Here is a 23,016-nt window from a genome sequence, read left to right as displayed (position 1 = left end):
CATGAGCGATCAGCAAAGATGTTTTGTGCATCACTTTTGATTTGTAATGGAAAGTTGCTTCCTCAGACCTGACAGGTCAGTATTTGCCTGAAGAGACGTGGTCGGCTCCATCCATCCCCCTCACCAATGAGTTCAGATACAACACCACCGAAGCTCTGCCCTACATACCTCAGCCAGCAACCGCCGCGTCATACAATGGGTAGGTGTTTGAATCCGGGGTTTTAAACTGATACGTATGTTTTATTAACAGTGAATCAAATAACAAGCTGTAATGTGAAAGGGTTGGCTCTGAATAACAAGTTCAGCACCAAACAGCTGACAGACAAAGTGTTGAATTCCTGCTTATTGCAAAGAAACAAAATCGTTTTTGTTTTATTTTAGTTCATTTTGTAAGAATCGGAAAGTAAAATTTCATCTTTTTCTTAAGCCTGTTTTTTGTTTTTATTTCAGTTAATTAAAATACTTTTAGTTTTAGTTAACAATAACAACCATGTATCCAGTCTATTGTATATATATTATAAAAATCACAATAGTATCATACCTTCAGCAGTTTATTTATATACAATGTCCTACTGTTGCCATTACTTGTACACTGTGTTTTGCCTGCTGCAACTGCTGCACACGCTCATACTGCATATATACTTTTGTATTTATGTCTGCCCTGTACTCTACTGGTTTTTGCTTTTATGGTTAAATACTGGACTGTATCTGCACTTGACTTTTGTGCAGTAACAAAGTTGAATCTAATGTAATCGTGTGGGGTGAATGAGTTAGTGTCCAATCACTAGATAGGTAGATAGATACAAGAAATTACAAAAACTTTATAATGTTAGTCTCCTAAATCAAAATGACTGCTACTGTGGTAAATGTGTGTAATCAATTAAAAACTCTGTTACTTTAACACTACTTCCCCCTTCTGTTTTAACGGTGTACTTAACTGCTAAAAATAGTTTTATTAGTAACATACTATAGATCTGGCATGGTAACTGATACAGGTTTACAGTTTGAATAATTACCTTCCGCAGTAATTTGTCTTTGTGTTTCAGTGTTGCACTTTTATCTGTTCCTGTTCAAACCTGTTTCCTTATTTCCTGCAGGTTTACTTGGAGTAATGCCAACAATCATTGCAACAATCCCTACACCTACTGTGAGGAAAGCAACTACATAGGTAAAAAAAAAAGAAGACGAGCAGTTTAAAAAAAAAGTTTTAACCTTAATCCAGTTTTTTATTACGATCACACTCTCTACTGTAATTATATATAATATAGCATAACAACGACTTACTGGAACAATCATTGACTCTGCCTCATTAAAGTTTTGGATTAAAGTTTCAGCATTTGTTCTTTCTAATTATCTCATAGGAAATGGAACCTTTCCGAGCGGTTTTTCTGGTCAGGAGGCCCATAATGCTCACGGCAATCAGAGCAGCTGGAGTGAGGAACAGCCTCAGGAATCGCCCTCAACCTGGGACACAGCAGCCTGTGTGGGCAGCAAGGTAAGCAGTCACAACATTCAACTCAGACTGTTTAAACAGGACCAAGCGATTCGGTTGCTCATCCTCTGCTGCTGAATATTATACATCCTAGTCACGGGAGTAAATTTAGAGCTAGCTTGTATGGCTGCAACTAACAATTATTTTCATTATCAATCTTCAGATTTTATTCTTGTTTAATTGTTTTGTCCAGAAAATGGTCAAAAATGCCTGTTGTAATTTCATAGAGCCTGCGGTGACATCTTCAGATGTTTTGTCCGATCAACAGATCAAAATCTAAAGATGTTCAGTATGTTCAGACACCGCACACTTAGCCCGCAAAAACATAAGCTTTACTCTGGTTCACATATTCAGTTTATATGTATATATGATCATAGAGTGTATAACATTATTAATTGAATGTGAACTCCCATGGTGAGTCCTAGAGTTTGAAGTTTTGGCTGTTGCCGGTTTTGGGTGACAAAAAGAACTGCAGCCAGAAGTGACGATATTTGGATGATAGGGTTTACCTGTAGAGGAGCGAGGGGTAGATCTGACTCACAGACTGTGGTGACAGCTCACAGACAGCACTCATGCCCTTAACTATGCGTGACTTCAAGAAAGGGGAAATTAACTATGGAGACCAAAACTGTTTTCAGTTCCAGGCTGTAAACGTGTTAATTTTCCTGGTAAAGTTGGGCATTTTAACATGGGGATCTATGGAGCCAGCCTCAAGTGGCCATTCAAGGAACTACAATTTCCATGTTGCCGCTTGTGTATAAAATATAAAAGCTTCACATCATCACATCTGCATCCTCAAAATAAAAATGTGTTCCTTATTTTTTCGTCCACTGATGGGCTTCTTTACCCTGGGGGGCCCCCAGAGTCTGGGATTGCCAATATGTCTGTCTCACACTCCCAGCAATGTGTGTAGAGTAAACAGTTGGGCTTGTTTACCTCATAAATGAAATGAGGGTCAATATAAACATTTGTGTTGAAACACAAAAGAACATTCATTGGGTCTTGAAGAAAAACATACAACTGGGTTGAGAATGATGATTAATGTTATAAGCAAACCGCCTATTAGTGCGTCAAGAAAACTTGTTAGCCATTGGAGCAGAGACAAAAACCTGCGTCCATGGTACACGTCCATACAAAGACTTGTGCTGGCACCTCTAAGTGATCGTCCCATGTCACCTAAACAAAACAAAAACACTTTGTGCAGCATGGTCCAGCTCAGAAAGAGTGCTTGGAACAGTTCAGAAGAACCCATATTCATTTATTTTCGCGGGTACCCGACACTTGACATTTTGTAATGGATTCTAATTTGGAACGTAGTTTCGGTTCCCAACCCTAATGAGAAGAGAAGTTACTTTTTCCAAGCAATGCATGTTTGCATTTAAATATAGATGTGTAGGATGTGGTTGAAGTTGTGAAATAATAAAATAATGGTTATTTTAAATAGAGAAACAATGAAATATCACTAAATCTTGAATACAACGCTTTGGGTCAGTTGTCGGACTGAACCACCGACCCACGCCGTTGGTACTTGATGACCTGGAAATGTTATTCAACAATCAGGTATCTTTTTCTAGAGTTACTTCAGCACCCTTTAAAATTACAGTCGCATTACTGAAAAGCCGTGCTGTAAACATTTAACAATTACTCGCAGGAAAAAACTAAGAATTACAGTTGCTCACACAACTTTTGAAGAAAACGGGTTATCTCACATGCCTTCATGGCCAGTAGAAAATAGAAAAAAAGGACCAAAAACATTCTTCATGAATTTAAATCATTGAGGACCAAGTTTAACAACAGCAAAGCTAAATGTCTGTTTGCAAACTCTCTCAAAATTTAGAGGAAGTTATCATCTCTTGTACTTTCTCTCGGAGCAGAAATAAGGAACAAGAGCATCTGCTTTAATATACTCAGTCTTGCTGGAAGTGGGTTTTCTTAACTTCTTCATTTACTGCTTCTCGTTTTTTGTTTTTTGTCAGTCTTGCACAATTATGTGTACTTTGAAGGTCAGGACAAAGTATCTCAGTGTGTATTTCAACTCACATGCAAAAAGAAACTTCAACACATTAGTGTCAGAATAATCTGCAGATATATCCTTTATTACTTTTACTTTAGTTAAGTCCATTCTCACTGAAGTTGCATTTTAATTGATAGTTGTTTAGTAATTTATTTGCTAGTGTGGTTTTCAGAATGTACAGTCATATTTACTGTTGCCCTCATCACTAACAGTTTATTGACAACTGATGCGATAAATGTTATTTTTTAAAGTCCCGGTGAAACATAAGTTTGAGCGTTTTAATCTTCTGTACGTTGATGTATTTCCCTGTGAAGCACAAGATTTGAGCAGTGCACAGTTACAGAGGGATTTTAATCAAACCCCTGGCATTTATTTGGGCCTCTAAAAAGTGAGCGGGCTTAAAGATTACCATGACACAGAGCCACAGCGGAGTCTGCAGCTGAGTGGATTGTTGGCTCCTCACTCTGTCCTCTATGCTAGATCAGGGGGAGGACGAGGGATGGCACTGCAGCCTCACTGTTTTGGAAATGAAAACAGGTTTTTCGTGCTGATATCCGAACACACGTCTCTTCCTATCTCTTTTCAAGTTGCTGCTTTTGCTGTGTTTCAGCTCGTGTTGCATGTGCTACGTTATGCTAACTACTGTATATGCTAACGTAATATTGATAACAAAGCATCCTTACCCTTTTAAGCCAGAGGCAATCAGAACTCTTTGTTTGTGTCCCTGTGTGTCATTCTGTGTCCTCTCTGTAAATTTGGACATTATGTGGGTGGTTCATTGAAAGCAGTGCTGACAGGACCCTGCATGAGTTCAGTTTTTTCCTCAGCAGCAGTTTGTGGGTAGGATCATTTATCAGTTGATCTGATCAGAGCTGATCAGATCAGATTGATGGATAAGAGAAGCAGTTGCTGCAGAGGCGAATGATTGTAAACTTTTTGACCCAGTGCAATGTTCTGCTGCTCCATCTGTAACAACAGTAAGCTCTGCACTCCAAGAGTGTGGTGCTGTATATAACTGGGGTCATACATCCCAGTAGCACTCTTAATGAATGGTCCAGCTCCAAAAGAAAAGAATCAATACTTGGCAGGCCACCACAAATACATGAATGTGTGGGAAACCCTGATGCTACATGTTACACACATCTCTCCCACTGCTTAGGAGGCAGAAGCTAACACTGCCAGCCACGTTGCCCTGTAGCCCCTGTCCCCTTCTCTTTCTCTTGTTTTCTGTCTCTCTCTCTCTCTCTCTCTCTCATGCGCACTGTATTTCTCTTTACCGGCTTCATTGTAATGTTTGTCTGTAATTTTCCCTGACTCTCACTTTCCTTCTTGATGCAGTTTCTTGATTTCAGTTCCGTTTATGCATTCAAACCTTCAGTTTCATTAAAAACAAAACAAACAAATAAAAAATAACAGAGAAGCCAAACGGATTTGGGGGGGGGGGTATTGAGAAAGCTACATAAAATAACTGTCGTACCTGGCAGGTCGTCTTGGGCAGAGAGAATAAAAGCTCTTCCTAAGAGTGTAACAGTACAGCAAGAGACAGGACAGACAAAGCTGAAATGGAACACCATTCACTACGATTCCCAAAATAATGTCTTGCTTTTGCTGAGGATTGAGAGAAACTAGAGTTGGAAGGTCACTTCATTTTAGCAGAAAAGGAGAGACAATTTTTAAAAGCCAAGAAGCGACAGCGAGGTCATCCCTGCATGGAACAGGGACAGTCAAGTGGCAGATGGTAGCAGAGCACAGTGACAGGTAAGGTTAGAAAATGTCATGGATGTATAACACTTAGACACATCTTTGGACAGCAAACAGAGCAACTACACTATCTCACAAAACGTGGCTTTATAGCTGATATTATCTCTCTGTCTGTCCTTCACAGCCATACTTCTCGGGTACCCGCAGCCTCTCCCCCATGTCCAGTCTGTTTGGATCCATCTGGACGCCCCAGAGCCACTTCCAACCTGAGCGATCAGCCCCGATGTCCCCCGTGTCCCCCGTCACCCCACCTCATTCTCCCTTCAGCCGGGAGCCTGAGGCGACATGCGCACCGATCCAGTACTCCAGCTTCAACCCCTTTGGTCCGCACATGAACCTGGACATATGGAACTCTTCCTCCAACCGCAGCTCCAACTCACAACTCTCCAACGACTCTGGCTACTGTGGAGATGTTTGAAATACATAAAACAAAAACAAAGCGGCAGACCTTAACAATAATTGCAAACATATAAAACATTGATATGTAAAAGAAAGGAAATAAAAATGAATGTTCTTTTATCATTAATAGGGAAAATGTGAATATTCCTTCTCTTTTATGTTCCCATTTTCAAATGTTAAATGTTGTGAAAGGTTGATTTGTTGTATATTTTTCTAGATGTTTTGCAGTTTTGATCATAGAAAATAAAAAAAAAAGGTTTTGTACTTGGAAAACATCGGTTTTAAATTAATCTGTCGCTACGTTTCTCTTTTTCTGTCTTTTTGACTGCCCTCTTTTACTATTTCTATCACGTTCTGAGCCCTCGGATCCTTTTCATGTGTGCTAATTTTGGTTCCTCTGTCTGTGTTATTTTCCACAAAACACAGGCTAAAAGTTTGTGTCCTATAGCGTGTCCTCTCATTGTAGAAAATGTGATGCAGTGCAATATAGGCTGCGCTGCATGCTAGGAAACGCTATATGTGCTGGTACATCAGCTCATGCAGCTGGTTGCCTCTCTTTTGTTTTTTTTTGTTTTTTTTGCTTCTGCTGTTTAGACTGCAACCAATTGTGTGTGTGTGTGTGTGTGTGTGTGTGTGTGTGTGTGTGTGTGTGTGTGTGTGTGTGTGTGTGTGTGTGTGTGTGTGTGTGTGTGTGTGTGTGTGTGTGTGTGTGTGTGTGTGTGTGTGTGTGTGTGTGTGTGTGTGTGTGTCTGTGTGTGTGTGTGTGTGTGTCTAAGCTCAATTAGAAAAGAAGAAGCACAGATTCAAACCAGAATTTTCCATAATGTAGGAAGAAATGTCTCCCTGCCAGGTTAAGTCCCTGTTTTTGAAACTCCTTTCCCCAAACTTGATCAAACTGATCTTGGTGTGTAAATGAATGATTGTGGGGTTCCCCTCAAAGCCCACAGCAGTTTACAGTCAAAGGATTTCCTGGGCTATTTTTGGGAGTGTTGTTGTATGAATTGTGTGATTTCACAGTGAATAGATGAAAAAAAATGTGATCCATGTTGCAATATTTATAAACAAAAAAAAAAAAACAGCCTTCCCTCGAACCTTCCTCTTCCAGTAACTAACTCTTTACTCTACTTCCTAACATGTTGCAGCCTATAACTAGTGATACAGGAAACATGAATCAGTGAATACATCTTTCTGTCATGTTGCGACTGTGCCGGAGAGGAGGAGACTTCAGCTGTAAGTGACACACCAAGACTCATCAAGATATTTTCACAGTTTTTTCAGTCTTCTCTCAGGCTTTATGGACTGTAGAGTAGACTGTAGATGTCTTAATTAATTACAGACATTTTCAGTGTTTGATTATAGATAAAGTGTAAAATTAAATTTATTACTAACTAAAGTTAGTAATAAATTCACATTTAAATTATTTGTTTTTGCTTTCTATAGCACTTAACACAAGCCATAGAAAATTACTAATTCTGATTGGATGGCAGTTGTGGGTTATTTTGTAGTAACTGGACACCTGTGACTCAGGTGTTTGGTGTTTTACTGAAAAAAGACATAAATTCTGTGACTCGCTTTTAACTCCATAATTGGCCTCTTTCCAGGATGCATTTTGACATGTCACAGTGGCAAAATTACAGATCTAAATAATCAAATGTATGATTGCTGTTTTTCATCAGTGACTACATTTACATGCACAAAATATTCTGGGTTCTTTCCCTTATTCTGAAGAAGTCAATATTCCTACAACTGTGTCTCCAAGAAAAAGATCATTTTTATAAGTGTAATTACCCTAAATGTCTTTAGGGTAGTAGCCAGACAGCATCTATTGTACTTACAATAATTATTTGCATTTTTGATAATTTTATCAGATTATGTAGGGGTTGTTTGATAGACAGGACAACATGTATGTCAGTGTCGTAGCCACAGACAACATTTATAATTTTTCATTCTTATGTTGCTTTGCATAACGGCTTTCATGAGTCTTTCCTGATTCTTTTCCTTTGTGTCTTACAGGGACTTAAGATGAGACTACTCACATTTCTCTCGTTTGTACTTCTGCTAATGCATCAAAGCTTTTCACTCTCCAGACCACAGTGTCACACCTGTGAACTAACATCCTGCAAGTGCTCAGGACAAAATCTGACGATGGTCCCTGTGATGCCATCAAAGCTCATCACTGAGCTTGATCTCTCATTCAACGGACTGGAGACAATAATGGAAGATGACTTGGCTGCATTTGCTAGTTTACGATCTTTGAGCATAAATAACAACAGAATCCAAAAGATCCACGAGCAAGCATTTGTCCCGCTGACTAATTTGGAGAAGTTGGACTTGTCTTTTAATAGACTGGATGTGTTGGCTGCCGGATGGTTTGAGAAACTTTTGTCTCTTCAGCACTTGAATCTCTTGGGGAACGAATATCAGACGTTGGGTCAAGGCAATCTTTTCCAGCCACTCAAGAGATTGAAGACCCTATATTTTGGAGGACCTGACCTTCATTCTCTCAGAAAAAGTGACTTTTCTGGCCTCAGTGGTCTTAAAGAAGTTGTTCTTGATGGAAAGAATCTGCAAGACTACGAAGATGGAAGTTTGAGACAAGTCGGGCCGATTAAATATGTTACACTTGGTCTGAATGGTCCGTTTCAGAGAAGTCAAATGCTCGTAGAAGCTATACTGTCTGATGTTGTACACTCAAACACAATCCTGACATTCAGTGACACCCGGTTCACCAGAGACTTTCACATGTCCCCGTTTAAAGTGGCCAGCACTGGTGGAACTCCAAATATTATTTTTAAAAATGTCATCCTAACGTTCCCAGCTTGTTTGGCATTTCTGAATTGGATGTCAGACTCGAATTTAACCATGTTTACACTTGAAGATTCTAAATTTGTCTTAAATTTGAAAGGTCAAATCAGGTATCCCTTAAAAATGGACAATTTGAAGACTATTGTCCTAAAAAATGTTAATATTCCTGACTTCTATCGCTTCCCAGCCCTGTTTTTCCTGGAACGTTTGCTAAAAATGTTTCAAAAGGTGTCTGTGCTAAACTGCACCTTTTTTGTTATTCCTTGTAAATCCGCTATAGATTTTGTAAATCTTGAGTATCTAGACGTCAGTGACAACTTGTGCACTGATCTGACCCTTAGCAACATGATGTGCGATGGCCAAGGCAGTTTTTTCAATCTGCAAACCTTGAATATCAGCAAGAACCACCTGCAATCAATCAACAGCCAGATCTTCACCAAACTAAATAAACTTAAAAATATTGACATGAGTGGAAACCTGTTTCATAGTATGCCTGAGACTTGTCACTGGCCGCCAAGTCTCAGATACTTAAACCTTTCATCAACAGGTTTAACAAAAGTGACCGCTTGTTTGCCAGTGACTTTACACATCCTGGATCTGTCAGACAACGATTTGACTGTGTTCAACATCAAACTACCTTCTCTCACAGAGTTATATATCTCTGGCAACAAAATCAGTCATTTGCCTGTTGGAGGTTTATACCCTAGTCTTGCATTTCTCTCCATTCAGAACAACGACTTGCATATGTTCAGCAGAAAAAGTCTAAATGATTATAATAATCTGAAGCGTCTGGAGGCTGGTGCGAAGACATATGTCTGTTCATGTGACTTTGTAGCGCTCATGACAAGCGATTGGAGGAATTATCAAGTCTCAATTGTAGATGAATTCAAGTTGTACATCTGTGACTCCCCTGACACCGCAAAAGGGGAAAGTGCGGTAGACGCAAGCTTGTCGGTATTTGAGTGCCACACAGCTTTAGCGTTTTCTTTACTCTGCTCAGGCATCCTGTTGGTGTTTCTGCTCATCGCAGGTTTGTGTCACAAATTCAGCATTTTGTGGTACATGAAGATGACCTGGGCGTGGCTGAGAGCCAAGAGGAAGCCAAGGTTAAAAAAAAGAGAGCTTGAGTATGATGCCTTTGTTTCCTACAGTGACATGGACTCTGGCTGGGTGGAAGCACATCTGGTCCCAGAGCTGGAGCAGGGCGAGCCTCCGTTCAAGCTCTGCCTCCACAAGAGAGACTTTGTTCCTGGAGGCTGGATTGTGGACAACATCATGGACGCCATTGAGAAAAGTCACAGAACTCTGTTTGTCCTTTCTCAGCATTTTGTCCGGAGTGAGTGGTGCAAGTACGAGCTGGATTACACCCATTTTAGATTGTTTGACCAAAACGATGACACAGTTGTGCTGATTCTCTTGGAGCCCATTGACAAAGAGACCATCTCAAAAAAGTTCTGCAAGCTGCGGAGAGTCATGAACTCCAGGACGTACCTGGAGTGGCCTGATGATGATGGCCAGATCCCCAGGTTCTGGCACAATTTGAGAACAGCTATTCAGAGACCTGAGACTGAAAATGGAGACTATTTACAGCTTGCAGATACAGAACTTTAATTTAGTGTTTTGTTTCAGCCTCAGCAATAAAACCACAGAAAAAGTGAAGTGAATAACATCCATCACTTCGTTACAATGCAATGCTCTGCTGGAAAACCTTGGGTCCTGGCATTTATGTGCATACCACTAAATACACACCACACACCCAAAAATTGTTGCAGACCAACTAATGGTAACAACGCTCCCTAATGACGGTGTCCCCCAAGCAGGACAATGCGCCACTCTGCATCACAAAAGCTGCTCAGGAATGGCCTGAGGAACCTGACGAAGAACTCAAAGCATTGACCCGGCCTCCAAGTCCCCCTGACCCAAATCCAATTGAGCACTCATGGAGCATGCTGGTACTGTACCTCAAAATCCACAGAACTCAAAGGATCCACCATCATTGCCCAGGACATCCACACAGGTCATGTGTCCATGCCTCTACAGGCCAGAGGCCCCACCCTGGTACCAACACGTCCCACAGATAACCAATCGGATTGTTCATTCATTTTCTGTAACCACTTGTTCTCGTAAGGGTCGTGGGGAGCCAATCCCAGCTGTCATCGGGCGGAAGGCAGGGTACACCCTGGACAGGTCGCCAGACTACCGCAGGGCCGACACATATAGACAGACAACCTTTCACGCTCACAGTCACACCTAAGGGCACTGACAGAGAAGCCGGAGACCCCGGAGAGAACTAATGTGAGAACATGCAAACTCCGCACAGACTCCCACGCAAACTCCCACGGACCAAACCCCACTCCAACCGGTTTTCGAACCAGGGAACCCTCTTGCTGTGAGGCAACAGTGCTAACCACAACACCACCGTGCCGCCCCAATTGGACTGTCATCTGGGTAATTTGGTGGCCAGTTTGATGCTTTGAGCTCTTTGTCACATGCCTCAGGCCATTCCTCAGCAGTTTTGTGGTGTGGCATGGTGCATTTTCCTGCTGGGGGGCCACTGCCATCAAGGAGTACCATTGCCATGACAGGTCTTACTTGGTCTGCAACAATATTTGGGTAGGTGATGCATGTGACTTTGCATCTACATTGATACAAGGACCCAAGGTTTCACAGAAAAACATTGCATTGTAACAACATGATCAAAACTTTTCAGTTCAGTGGTGTGGCTCATTAGTGTATACATGTGATTTCTAATCAAAAAGCTTGTTTCTGAAAAATTGATTTAATGTTGTAGTTAGTTATTTTATTATATACTCTAAAATTATTATTCACTTAGGAAAATCTGTGTGTGTGTGTGTGTGTGTGTGTGTGTGTGTGTGTGTCCATGTGCTTGTGTGACTAAAAGAGTGTGTAATTCATTGTCAGGCTCTTGAGTGCTGACATATTGCCGCTATTGATCTTTAGTCCTAAAATCAACACAGAAGCCTGGATACTAATGACAGGCAGGCCAGGGGAGTCAGGGTGTTCTGATAACACACAAACACACACACACACACACACACACACACTAACACATAAACACACATTAATGCTCAATGTGCACATATAAACAGAAGCACATGCACATATTTACAGAGTTACAGATGTCTGTAAAGGTCGGTAAAATGTGGCGAGGAGCAGAACTTAATCATTGTGACTTAAAATCACTGAATTATTGCTTTTATGACACATTATATACATGTGCTTAAATGCTATGCATACACTATAAGTTATCTCTATTCTGTTATCTACAGTTAAGTAAATCAGCATGACTTTATCTCCCAAAAGCAAAATGGCACTAACAAACATTGTGCTGCTCAACATTGTTCAAATCAACTGGTCTTTATTCTGATTTTAATAAACATCTCAGTGATTGTATTGATCCCAAATATTTCTGATTAAACGCAAATACATTTAAAACTGTAAAAAACATATACAATATTTTTATTTGATAAAATAACCTAGCTGTAAAAACATGGTGTCTTGTTTTTAAATACTTCCGACTCATCTTCAGTGCTGTTTTCTAGAGCTTATAGATAACGCATTTGGTAAGTCTGCACTTATGTATTTAGATTTGTAAAGAAAGAAATATGAAATAATAATAATAATAATAATAATAATAGAATTAACTATCTTTATTTGAAGAATTTAATTTTGTTTGTTATACACACCCCAAATTAAATACATTTAAAATAAAAAATGAACACTTTCCCCGCAAGTTAGAACAGCCTTTGACAGAAAAAATCCTTTGAAAAATAGTTTTGTCTTTCTATAACTTAAAAGTTAGTTTTAGACATACATTGGGACATTTGGGCAAAATAGACTATCCAAGTTGTGTTTTGGGATGTTACCATCATCCTGCAGACACTGAAAATCTAAGGGTAATATTCTATATTCTCCTTATTGTCAGCAAAGTAGAAGACCAATACCAACATTTAATTGATCCTTCTAAACACCTACTGCCTGAGTAGCAAAATCTTGTAGAACCTTTTCCTCTGTTTCCCAAAAACTATTAGACACATTATTGAGCCACACTTTCACCAGGTGACATGTTCCTTTATTACGATAAAAAACGAGCACCTTAGTTTATTTTGAGTCAATCCCACATACACTGTTCTGCTGCCTTAGATACTCACCAAGCACCAAATGTGTATTAATCCACAGCTGAAAGTAGTCCCCAGCAAACACATGTATTATATTTAGCCGTGTTTGAGTAACAGTTGCAGTGCCTAGCTGTTTTTTTTTTTTTATCATATGTTTGGAAAGTCAGACTTAACTTGCTCTTGGGGCCAAGGGCCATAGACAGTAGAGAGAGAGGGGGACTACTACATTTGGTCAAGCGTTATCTTTTAAACTGACCTTTTCTAGGCTCAATATGTTGAAGTAAAATAATGCTTGCAGCTCTGCAAAGTGCTGATCTGCTCATCTGGAGCAGTTTGTTGCTCGAGGGCATTTAATGCTGCTCTAAAACTGTATCTTTTGACATCTGCATTTGTCTTCCAACAGCCTTTTCTGAGTTTTTTTTTGTTTTTTTTTTTTGTTTGGTTTTTTTAGCTAGTTGGTCGCAAGTTTGAGTCGTTTCTCCAACACAGCGGCTCGGTCACAAACATTCTTACAACTAAACAGTACACTAAAATATGCTTCTGAAAGCATTTGAGGCAAGAAAAAGGCTATACCGTAACAGATACATATTTGATCAGCGCTGCCTAGTTTGAAAATTTGACCGGAGTTCACTAGCAGTGATTGACATGACTGACAGCTGCAATAGGCTCTGATTGGCTGTTTACCTTCACATCAGAAGCAATTCAAAGTGGGAGGGGAATTATTTTCTGTCCTAGACTATCTGTTTCATGTACTATTGTTAGGATGTAATGACAGTTTTAGCAAATATAACAAATTATTTTTACAAAAGTTACCAACTGCTGCTTTCCCGAACATAAGGGTCATGTTCAGAGGAGAGCCGTGTCCGAGCAGGCTGTACTGTATCTCAGTCTGCTGATGTCAGTTCAGACTGTTCCCCTTTAGAAGTCAAAACAGCATGTGATTTGATTTTATGCTCTTTTATCCTTTAACTAGCCTGATAACAGCGACGGAAAAAAGCAATGATGTCTGTGTGTGTTTGTGTGTATAACTACTCTCCATCATCCCCTAGCAGAGGATCCATTAGCCTCGGATCCCCTCTGCGGTTGCCCAGTGATAAAGTAAACAACGTGTGTTTGGCCAATCCGGCATGCAAATATTTGTTCTGGAAGCTGCCTCATCAGACAGGAGACACACACACACGTCTGCAGCCGTGTGCTCAGGTATATATACACTGACAATCCTGACGGGCCAGTATTACATATGCACACACACAGACAGAGAAGAGGATCCATCAGTGACCCAGAACGAACCTCTCCCTTGATTTCAGCACAGATTCACCTGAACCTGGCAGCGAAGGTAAATTAACTTAAACCTTTTCAGTTAATTTATGTTTTTTAATCCTTGCAACAAACTGCTTAGTATTTCATTCTTTCTCTCCTCTGTAACCGTCTCTCCAGTGTTAGTGAATCAACATGGCGGCAGGCGTCATCAGAAGCTTCCTCGTCCAGGCCCCGACTCCGCCCTACTTCCCCCTGATGTTTCAGCACTCTCCATGCAAGGAGGATGAAGATGTGGAGATGCTGGAGGCAAAGCTAGAGGGGAGGGAAGATGATGAAGAAAGAGAGGTAGAGGAGGAGGATGAAGAGTCTGAGGCTCAGGAGGAAGAGGAGGAATGTTTGGATGAGGTTTTCTTAAATCCCGCCACCTACGCTTTGGACGTGACCAAGCAGCTGCTGAGGTTTGCAGATCTCATCAGCCGTGACGTCCAGCGGTATTTCGGTCGCTGCTCTGATGATCAAGAAGCTTGTGACATCTACAGCGACTCTGTGTCTGTCACGACCAGCGGACGCCTGCGTTATTATGACGACCTCCTGAAAATTGCAAGAGCAGGAAGTCCAGGAGAGCAAGAAAGCAGTGCGGCAACTTCTGCTGGTGATGAAGGGGTTGCTAAGGGCAACAGCGGTTTGGGGCCCCTGGCTGAACTGTTCAACCACAGGGGCCCAACTCAGGCCCGCAGCCGACCAATGATCAAGCGGCATCTCCCACTCAGTTTCTGGACTGAGCCGATCCCCTGCTGCTCTCTGGTCGGTTTCAGCAACACACCTGACGTCATGCACAAAAACAGTGACACACCCTCACAGGACAGCACACACACAGACGCTAACACACACATGCACTACAACGTGCTCCCACATCACAGCACACACGCCCTCGACAGCACTCAGCCAGACTTCAGTGACCTGCTGGCAAACTGGGATCCAAACCCGGAGCTCACACACACACTGACAGAGAACACACACATGCAGCATTAAACAGAGCAGCCAGCTGTGACTTACAGCTTTATTAATGCCCTTTTAAACGCTGACGGATGCCTGTAAATAAAAATAACAAAAGAATATTAATAAAAATAAGCAAATCAATATGTGTCATGCAAAGTTTGGCATTTCATCACCGCAGCTTGTCATTTATGTGATCTTTGTTTTGAAGGGTCAGTTCACCCAAATTTCTTAAAGTTTCTAAAGACAAACATTTTTAAGAAATTCAACAGTAGGTATGTCTAATTACTTTTGCCACTGACCATTCATATTATTAATATACTAACAATATAAATGTTGTGTTTAAACATTTGAAAATAGCTTTGGTCTCTGAATATACAGTCACAGGTACAACTCGCTGACATTTGACACAACTTTGATCAAATTCTGATAGCCAGTGACCATCACTTAATGCAGACTTTCAACATTTTATATATCATATTGTAGCTGATTATTTTGTCTATTAACTTTAAGAATGGAATTCCAATAACTCTATTTAATAATGTTTTAATATACATTTATTCCACAGACCTTTTTTTATTATAATACTAAATTGTTACTCTCACCCAAAAAGTTAGTGATTTTCAAATGCTTCAACATAGTAGACGAGTGCAGGTCAAGAAAGCAAACAATTTGATGTTACATTTTTGTTTCTTTGACCCTCAAAGGACCAGAAAGTAGTTAATAATAATACCAACTCTGCTCCTGCTCATCTCCTAACAGCCCTTGAGTTTGGATTTTCTGCGTCTCTGTTAAACTGTAGAAATTAGGGAGAGGTGAAAATGTTTGCTTTAGTGTAAGTAAACACCAAATAGCAAGATAAAAGAGACAAGTGAAGAAGAGAGAGGTAGAAGTTCATACACAGGACTGCGTCGGTTTTTAGGTAAATCAGGTTCTGATAAGGTCTAGAGAGAAGAGGAGAAAATTAAAGATGTGTTCACGTGCACATGCTACCATCTGGTGGGTGACAGGGACTGAAAGCTAAAGCTACAATACAGAAAATAATCAAGAAAAAGATTAAGAGGGATGAGAGAAAGGTAAAGAGTTCTTGACACTTCAACAATCAGCCAGTTTGCTCGATTCTGAATCTACAGGGCAGCGTGTGATTGGCTCAGACTGGAAAGAGTCGCCTGAAGGCGCACCGTCTGATTGGATGACACAGAAGGCCAGTAAAATTTTGACACACACTCTCCATCTGAGACACATAAAGCTACAAACTTTCAGTGACACCTTGTATTCCATACCTGAGCGCAGGTACCAGAGCAGGTACTCGGACACAAACGCCAACATGAGGACGCACACGCTTCTGTCCATAACCCTGCTGGGCCTGCTGCTGTGGGCCTCCTGCACCCGAGCTGACGACACGGACGCCAAACAGACAGAAACACAAGAAGACACATCAGAGGAGACTCCAGGAGAGGAGGAGGAAACCAAAGAGGCACCAAAGAAAGAGAAAACAACAGAGATAGAGGAGGAGAAAGACGTGATGGTTCTCCACATCAACAACTTTGCCAGAGCTCTCAGCGAGAATCAGTATCTCCTGGTCGAGTTCTGTAAGTAGCATTGTTAATGTTGAATCAACTCTTCTTTTTTTTTTGCCCAACAGGTGACTTTAAACTCTTGCAAAGATCAAATCTGTTCTTTTTTTTGAGACATATTACAATTTGTGTTGCCTTTTAGCAGTGACAGCATATGCTGGGTTAAAACTGTCACTGACAACTTCTGCGTTAAAAGTTGTCCAATTTTCACATCTTCCTGTAGAGCACGTATGGACTCTACAAACAAAGGCAAAGGCTTTCGTTTGGGAGACATGTATAAAACAGCTTGATTTGGGTGTCCTTCGCCGTAACATTTGAGCAACAAGTGCTTCATTTCCTGCATTCTGGTGAAATTTCATCCACAAATTTATGATGTAAATGTCTTATATTTTGTCAAAAGTCTTTTATGTTTTTTTGCGGGGGACAAAAGCACATGTTCACGTGAACGTGTCCCCTCGAAATCTATGCATCTGTAATACTCAAATGAAGCTGATAAAGGCTGCTAAAGTTTCAGGAATAGCTGATTGGTCCTTGACTTTAAAGTTTTTATCTCTATACAAATATAAAAACGTCTTTTTGTCTTCTCTACCCCTTATCGTAAAAACGTGCGAACACGTGGCCTTTCCTGTCCAGATGCTCTCTTGGTTCAACTCTCCCACAGATGAGGTCAGCACTGCGAGCGGAGAGGTCACAATGAGGAGAAGAAGTAGAGGAGATAAAGGCCGAGCCAAACTGCCGCTGGTGCTATCAGCAGCTTATTTCCATGTGTATCGTTGCGTGTGACAGCAGCAGCGAAGCTGGACAGAACAGAGGCTTTTAAAGGAAAGCTGCTTGTCTGCTGTTGAAGTTATTGATTTTGGTTTTTCTCCTACATGGAAACACATTTAAACTCAGTCCCATACTTTATAAAGAGATGAACTCTGTGTGTGTGTGTGTGTGTGTGTGTGTGTGTGTGTGTGTGTGTGTGTGTGTGTAGATGCTCCCTGGTGTGGCCGCTGTAAACAGCTGGAGCCACTTTATGCAGAGGCTGCTGGGAAGCTGAAGGAGGAGGGAGCAGCGATGCGTTTGGCCAAAGTGGACGCCACAGAGGAGAAGGAGCTGGCCGAAGAGTTTGACATCGGAAGTTTCCCCACTCTGAAACTGTTCGTCAACGGAGACCGCAAACAGCCCGTCGCCTACACTGGTAAACACACACGTACGCACACAGGCACGCAGGCACGCACACACGTGTAGTACTTATCTAGAAGCTGCTGTCCAGGTCAGGTTCACAACCACGTGTGCTTACGTCATCAATAACTGTAACCTGAGAGTAATGACCATGTGTGGACCTAAAAAGTGTGTGTGTGTGAGTGTGTGTGTTTATCTTACCTGTTCACTGCTGAGCCTGTCCACTGTCTTTTACACGCCCCAAGCTATTTGATTGGATCAACGTTTTTTATGTTAAATGTTTGTTTAATTTTAACGATTTCTTTAAATTTATGGTTTTTTTTTTTTGGGTTTTTTTTGGGGGGGGGGTCGACCCTAACCATAGCTTAAGTCCACACTGAAAAGAGTAAAAAAAACACCCTCAACAGCAGTGTCTATCTTGAATATAACACTCACCTTTGCTGTTATTACTCCTAATTGTTTGGCTCTGGTGCACCACTTGAGAACAGCTTGACAACAGCGTTAGTCAGCGTTGTGTGGTTGTTTTTTTGTTTGTTTTTTAATCAAGAAACTGTTGTTTCATATTGTGATGCCAGGCGAATCAGTCAACTCAAACTCAAAAGTCTGCCTATCAGCTCCTCTAGATGACCTCTAGTCTTTATGTTAAGCTAAGGTAACCATGTCCTGAGTCTAGCTCCATCATTAACACACACAGTGGTTTCAATCTACTCTAACTCATGGGGGAAAAGAAGAAAACAGGTAAGTGCATTTCCTGCGTTTTCAAACTTTTCCTTTGATGTTTTATTTTTTTTAATTATGTGTACCTGTAGTAATCTATCAGTAAACCTGATAAGTGTGTGTCTGTGTGTGTGTGTGTGTGTGTGTGTGTGTGTGTGTGTGTGTCCCATGTCCACAGTTTGATGTTCCTGTTTGCTTGATATAATACATTTTTGCATATTTTTACAACCCTGGATGTTTTCAGCTGCACTGTTATTTTTGTTTTCTTGTATCTTGTATCTTGGTGTGTCAAAGCACCCGATACAGCTCTGACAGGACTTAATTTGTTTGTGTTTTCCAGGTAAGAGAACCGCCGAGGGAATAATCGGGTGGATGAAGCGTCGTGCAGGCCCTGGGGCTCCAGTGCTCGACTCTGTCGACTCTGCAGCTCAGTTCATAGACTCCCACAACATCACTGTTGTGGGATTCTTTGATGTATGTTTATCTATTTTATCTAAACTAACTAGTAAATCACATAATCCCATTTATAATTTCATATTTACATTTTGATTTATATCTATATTAGGATCTTGAAAGTGAGGCGACCAAGGTGTTCAAGGAGCTTGCTTTGGATATTACTGACACAGAGTTTGCTGTGTCAGCGAGTCCGGAGGTTTTCCAGAAGTATGAAGTAAAAACCAGCTCAGTGGTGCTTTTTAAAAAGGTATGAGCATGCCATTATACGAACTAACTAACTGAAAGGTACAAAGTGTTTTATAAAAAAAAAAATCCCAACCGAGATACTGTAAACGATGGTAGCTTTGCTGCCATCTAGCACACAAAGTATGTTCCTCTTTGAGGCCCAAATGTCTTCACAAGGAGAGAAAGTTGAGAATATTTGACTGATTCTGATTGAATAATAACAAGGCTTGCATTTTTTTTCTGGTTGTTTAGGAACTATCATTGAAGCTACAGGGTATTTTTGCAAAACTCTACAAACTAATCACAAAACCTGTCAACGAACCAGCAAAACATTACACATCTCTTGCAAAAGTAAACAATTCTCGCAAAATTCTCCCAACAAAAAAATTGCGTTTTTTGCTTCAATGCAGTACACACACGATCACTTGAATAAGTACATGAAGCCCCAAACTACGTACTGATCAATCAATAAAAACACTTTGTGTGTTTGTTTGTTAGTTTGATGACGGCAAAGCAGACTTTTCATTGTCAGAGGACGGGAAGTTGGACAAAACAAGTCTGACCACCTTCATCAAGGAAAACAGCCTGGAGCTGATCATCCCGTTCAGCCAGGAGGTAACACACACACACACACACACACACACACACAAACACACACACACAAACACACACACACACACGCTTTAACACATGACTTAGTAATTAAAAAATAAATGTAAAACTATGTTGGAATGATATTTTAAAGAATGTGTGTGTTTTCAGTCTGCAGAGAAGATCTTCACCTCCAGCATCCACATGCACAGCCTGCTGTTCATCAACTCCTCTGTGGAGAGTCAGAAGGCCCTAGTGGACCAATCCAGGACCATCGCCAAAGAGTTCAAGGGAAAGGTAACGGTCTGGTGTGTGTGTGTGTGTGTGTGTGTGTGTGTGTGTGTGTGTCTGTGTGTCTTTGAAAGAAAATCAATGACAGGAAGACAAAAGATCAAATTTAATCTTATTTTCTTTGCTTTTTATGTTTCCTGTGTGTGTGTGTGTGTGTGTGTGTGTGTGTGTGTGTGTGTGTGTGTGTGTGTGTGTAGATGCTGTTTGTTGTGATCGACGTGACAGCAGCTCTGTCTCATGTGCTGAAATACTTTGGCGTTTCCGAGAACGACGCCCCCACCGCACGCATCATCGACATGGACACAGAAAAGAAGTTCACCATCGCTGCAGGAGATCTCACCACAGATTCACTCAGACAGTTGTGCCAGGAGGTAGTGGACGGCACTGCCAAGGTAACAAACACACACACATGCACACACACACACACACACACACACACACACACACACACACACACACACACACACACGTTTCAGTCATGCAGCAGCATTAAACCCAATAACTAATACCAGTTTTGTGTTCCAGCCCTACTATCGGTCTGAGGAGATCCCAGAGGATTGGAATAAAGGACCAGTCAAAGTCCTGGTGGGGAAGAACTTTGAGTCCGTTGCTCTGGACCCAACAAAAAACGTCTTTGTGGAGTTCTGTAAGTCTGTTTGTCTGCCTGCTCCAGTCTGCACTAAAAAACTCAAACTAGAGTTTTGCAACATCAAGTCACAACCAGTGAGCTCATGCTGCAGTGTGTGTGTGTGTGTGTGTGTGTGTGTGTGTGTGTGTGTGTGTGTGTGGTGTGTGTGTGTGTGTGTGTGTATAGATGCTCCATGGTGTGGACACTGTAAGGAGCTGGCTCCTATCTGGGAACAGCTGGCCGAAAAGTACGCTGACAAAGATGACATCATCATAGCCAAGATGGACTCCACGGCCAACGAGGTCGATTCTGTCACCGTTCAAGGATTCCCAACGCTTAAATACTTCCCAGCTGGTGGCAAAGAGGTGAGCATACTAACTACCAAACATGTTTTGTGAAGACCTTTTCATTTCTTCTCTTCCTGATGTCCATCATGTCGTCTCTTTGTCTGTGTCTCTTCCTCCCAGGTGGTCGACTACATTGGAAACAGGGATCTGGAGACTTTTTCTAAGTTCCTGGATAATGGAGGAGTGTTGCCTAAAGAGGAAAATGATGATGAGGAAGATGAGGAGGCTGATGAAGAGGTTTGTATTTTCATTGCTACACCTAGTATTTTTCCCGTAACTCTTGGTATACTCCATTCACCAGTTTTCCATTTAATTTTTCTCTCCCACAGGAGGCCGACGAGTCAGCAGAGGTACCGACCAACTCAACATCTAAAGATGAGCTGTAATGTCACTTTGGTTTTAGGCCAATCAGGATCAACCTAGCATCTTCCAATTTTTCTTAATAAAAACAAAATTTGGGTTACACACATAAAGATGTGCTCATGACTATTTCAAATAAATTGCAAACATTTTTAGTCATTTAAAATTCAAAACCTGATTTTCTACAACACAATATTCACTTACATTTGATTTTTTAAATGTCTCGTGAATTTATTTCAAGACACTTCTTTGAACAAGTCAGGTAAATAGTTAAATTTGATTCTTTCTGACTTTTGTGATGAAAAATAGAAATGACACATGAACAAGTTTACATGTTATGAATCAGTATGTTTATGAGAAGCATCTATATGTTGTAAACATCAGTAGAGCACTCTGGTTTGAATTTTTCATTTTGCTACACAGATGTTTCGGGCAAGACATCTATCTTCAGCGTGTATATTGGCAATGTCAGAAACACGGTACACAGGCGGGGTTAATTCTAAGTAACCTCAACCAGCACCAGTACATCCCAGCAGGGGGAGCCAAAACTTAAATTAACCCCTTCTGTATACTTTGTCTATAACTTTGCCAGTTCAAATTAGAGCGCTGTCCTGGGCTTTACTTCATTGTTACTTACATTGAGGATCCAGCACCCAGTCTGAAAAGTTTCATCGTTAGTGAGCATCTTGTGTCTAATTTTATTTTTTATCTAGCATCTATATGTGGAAAGATCAGCCTCTCCAATAATCTTCATAAAACCCAACCTTCGCACACAGACACACAAACACACATGCGCACACACACGCACACGCACGCACACACACACACACACACACACACACACACACACACACACACACACAAACCCCTAACAGCAACTAAGCTATCAGCAACCTGCAACCCTATAAATCACCATATGCATACAGTAAAGCCCCCACCCCCAGCCCCAAACATTAATAAATACATCAATATCATGTCTCAAAGAAACATATTTATTTCATTTTATTTGATCAACCAGAAAAACCTCTTGAGATAAATATATATATATATATATATATATATATATATATATATGTACTGGCCAACAGTAGTTACAGACGGACAACACAGAACAAAAAAAAAATACATAAAAATATGGGCAGATCCCTAAAAATAAATATAAAACACAAGAATCAGTTACTATAAAGGAAAAAAATAAAAAGTAAAGGCTCTCAGTGAACAACAAAAACAGACTAGCTTAGACACACCCTGACATTAGCATATGGTAGATGACATGCAAAAGTCTTGCAAAAATACTTTTAAATAGCCCAGAGGAGCCTCTGAGCGCAGCTGAGTCATTCTGCAGAAGATTCCACATATAAGAAGCTGCACACATAAAAAATCCATATGTACCTTAGGTTTGTACAGAGTTAAAATGTAATACATAAACTCCACCCTAAGGCAAAGAAATAAAGAATTAAAGAAAGACAGAAAAAAAAAAACAATTAAAGATACAAAGAAAGAAACAGAGGCATAAAGCTACAAAAACATGGGAGATGATGCACAACAGGAAGTAGATTGAAAGATATAAACAAAGTTGTGGTTTTCATTCCTGAGTGACATTGACAAGACAGATAAGTGTCATAAATAATGGTGCACTGATCAAAGGATTTGCATAGTTGCAGTTTTGTAGAACACACGGTAGAACAAAGATTGATAAAAAGCAACAGTCAGACAGAAATAACGTACAGTTTTAGTATGTATGAATGGTAATTAACAAAAAGTAGCATAATTACCTGGTGTGAGAACAAG

The 23,016-nt window shown here is 40.7% G+C and overlaps 4 protein-coding genes across 7 annotated transcripts in view; all 4 read left to right on the top strand.

The window, feature by feature from the left end:
* The window catches only part of tmem131l (transmembrane 131 like), a 37,893-nt gene extending 31,954 nt beyond the window's left edge, over positions 1-5,939 (top strand). For all 3 annotated transcript variants that reach the window (XM_088075851.1, XM_088075850.1, XM_042484564.2), the window contains exons 31-34: positions 67-199; positions 1,098-1,168; positions 1,362-1,495; positions 5,392-5,939. In XM_088075851.1, the coding sequence (XP_087931977.1) occupies positions 67-199; positions 1,098-1,168; positions 1,362-1,495; positions 5,392-5,685 (632 nt within the window). In that variant the 3' untranslated portion in view covers positions 5,686-5,939. The remainder of the gene's footprint in view (positions 1-66; positions 200-1,097; positions 1,169-1,361; positions 1,496-5,391) is intronic.
* A 152-nt stretch (positions 5,940-6,091) lies between these two features.
* On the top strand, positions 6,092-11,553 carry LOC121941713 (toll-like receptor 2). The gene is made up of 2 exons (XM_042484566.2): positions 6,092-6,896; positions 7,680-11,553. Exon 2 carries the CDS (start codon positions 7,689-7,691, stop codon positions 10,080-10,082), a length of 2,394 nt encoding a protein of 797 aa, XP_042340500.2. The 5' UTR covers positions 6,092-6,896; positions 7,680-7,688; the 3' UTR covers positions 10,083-11,553.
* A 142-nt stretch (positions 11,554-11,695) lies between these two features.
* On the top strand, positions 11,696-15,010 carry percc1 (proline and glutamate rich with coiled coil 1). Of its 2 annotated transcripts, XM_088075852.1 has the most exons (3): positions 11,696-13,810; positions 13,918-13,946; positions 14,048-15,010. In XM_088075852.1, the coding sequence occupies exon 3, from the start codon at positions 14,063-14,065 to the stop codon at positions 14,900-14,902; it is 840 nt and encodes a 279-aa protein (XP_087931978.1). In that variant the 5' UTR covers positions 11,696-13,810; positions 13,918-13,946; positions 14,048-14,062; the 3' UTR covers positions 14,903-15,010. The 2 variants fall into 2 exon arrangements, with proteins under 2 accessions (XP_087931978.1, XP_042341895.2); XM_042485961.2 differs by having other exon boundaries at positions 11,696-13,946.
* Positions 15,011-16,132: 1,122 nt separating this feature from the next.
* On the top strand, positions 16,133-21,338 carry pdia2 (protein disulfide isomerase family A, member 2). Its single transcript, XM_042485682.2, has 11 exons — positions 16,133-16,458; positions 17,420-17,626; positions 18,668-18,801; positions 18,893-19,030; positions 19,507-19,623; positions 19,771-19,896; positions 20,088-20,282; positions 20,416-20,536; positions 20,705-20,883; positions 20,986-21,102; positions 21,195-21,338. The coding sequence occupies exons 1-11, from the start codon at positions 16,194-16,196 to the stop codon at positions 21,249-21,251; spliced, it is 1,656 nt and encodes a 551-aa protein (XP_042341616.2). The 5' UTR covers positions 16,133-16,193; the 3' UTR covers positions 21,252-21,338.
* Positions 21,339-23,016: the final 1,678 nt, after the last annotated feature.

This window comes from Plectropomus leopardus, chromosome 3 (genome assembly GCF_026936395.1).
Source record: "Plectropomus leopardus strain MGB_pleo_1.0 chromosome 3, ASM2693639v1, whole genome shotgun sequence".
Classification (NCBI taxonomy): domain Eukaryota; kingdom Metazoa; phylum Chordata; class Actinopteri; order Perciformes; family Serranidae; genus Plectropomus; species Plectropomus leopardus.
This window is presented reverse-complemented; position numbering and strand designations above follow the sequence as displayed.

Coding starts and splice junctions, on each gene's coding strand:
- pdia2 (XM_042485682.2), top strand. CDS start 16,194: ATGAGGACGCACACGCTTCTGTCCATAACCCTGCTGGGCCTGCTGCTG. Junction 18,802..18,892: donor CTGTTGTGGGATTCTTTGAT/GTATGTTTATCT, acceptor TATCTATATTAG/GATCTTGAAAGTGAGGCGAC. Junction 20,283..20,415: donor TAGTGGACGGCACTGCCAAG/GTAACAAACACA, acceptor TTTGTGTTCCAG/CCCTACTATCGGTCTGAGGA.
- LOC121941713 (XM_042484566.2), top strand. CDS start 7,689: ATGAGACTACTCACATTTCTCTCGTTTGTACTTCTGCTAATGCATCAA.
- percc1 (XM_088075852.1), top strand. CDS start 14,063: ATGGCGGCAGGCGTCATCAGAAGCTTCCTCGTCCAGGCCCCGACTCCG.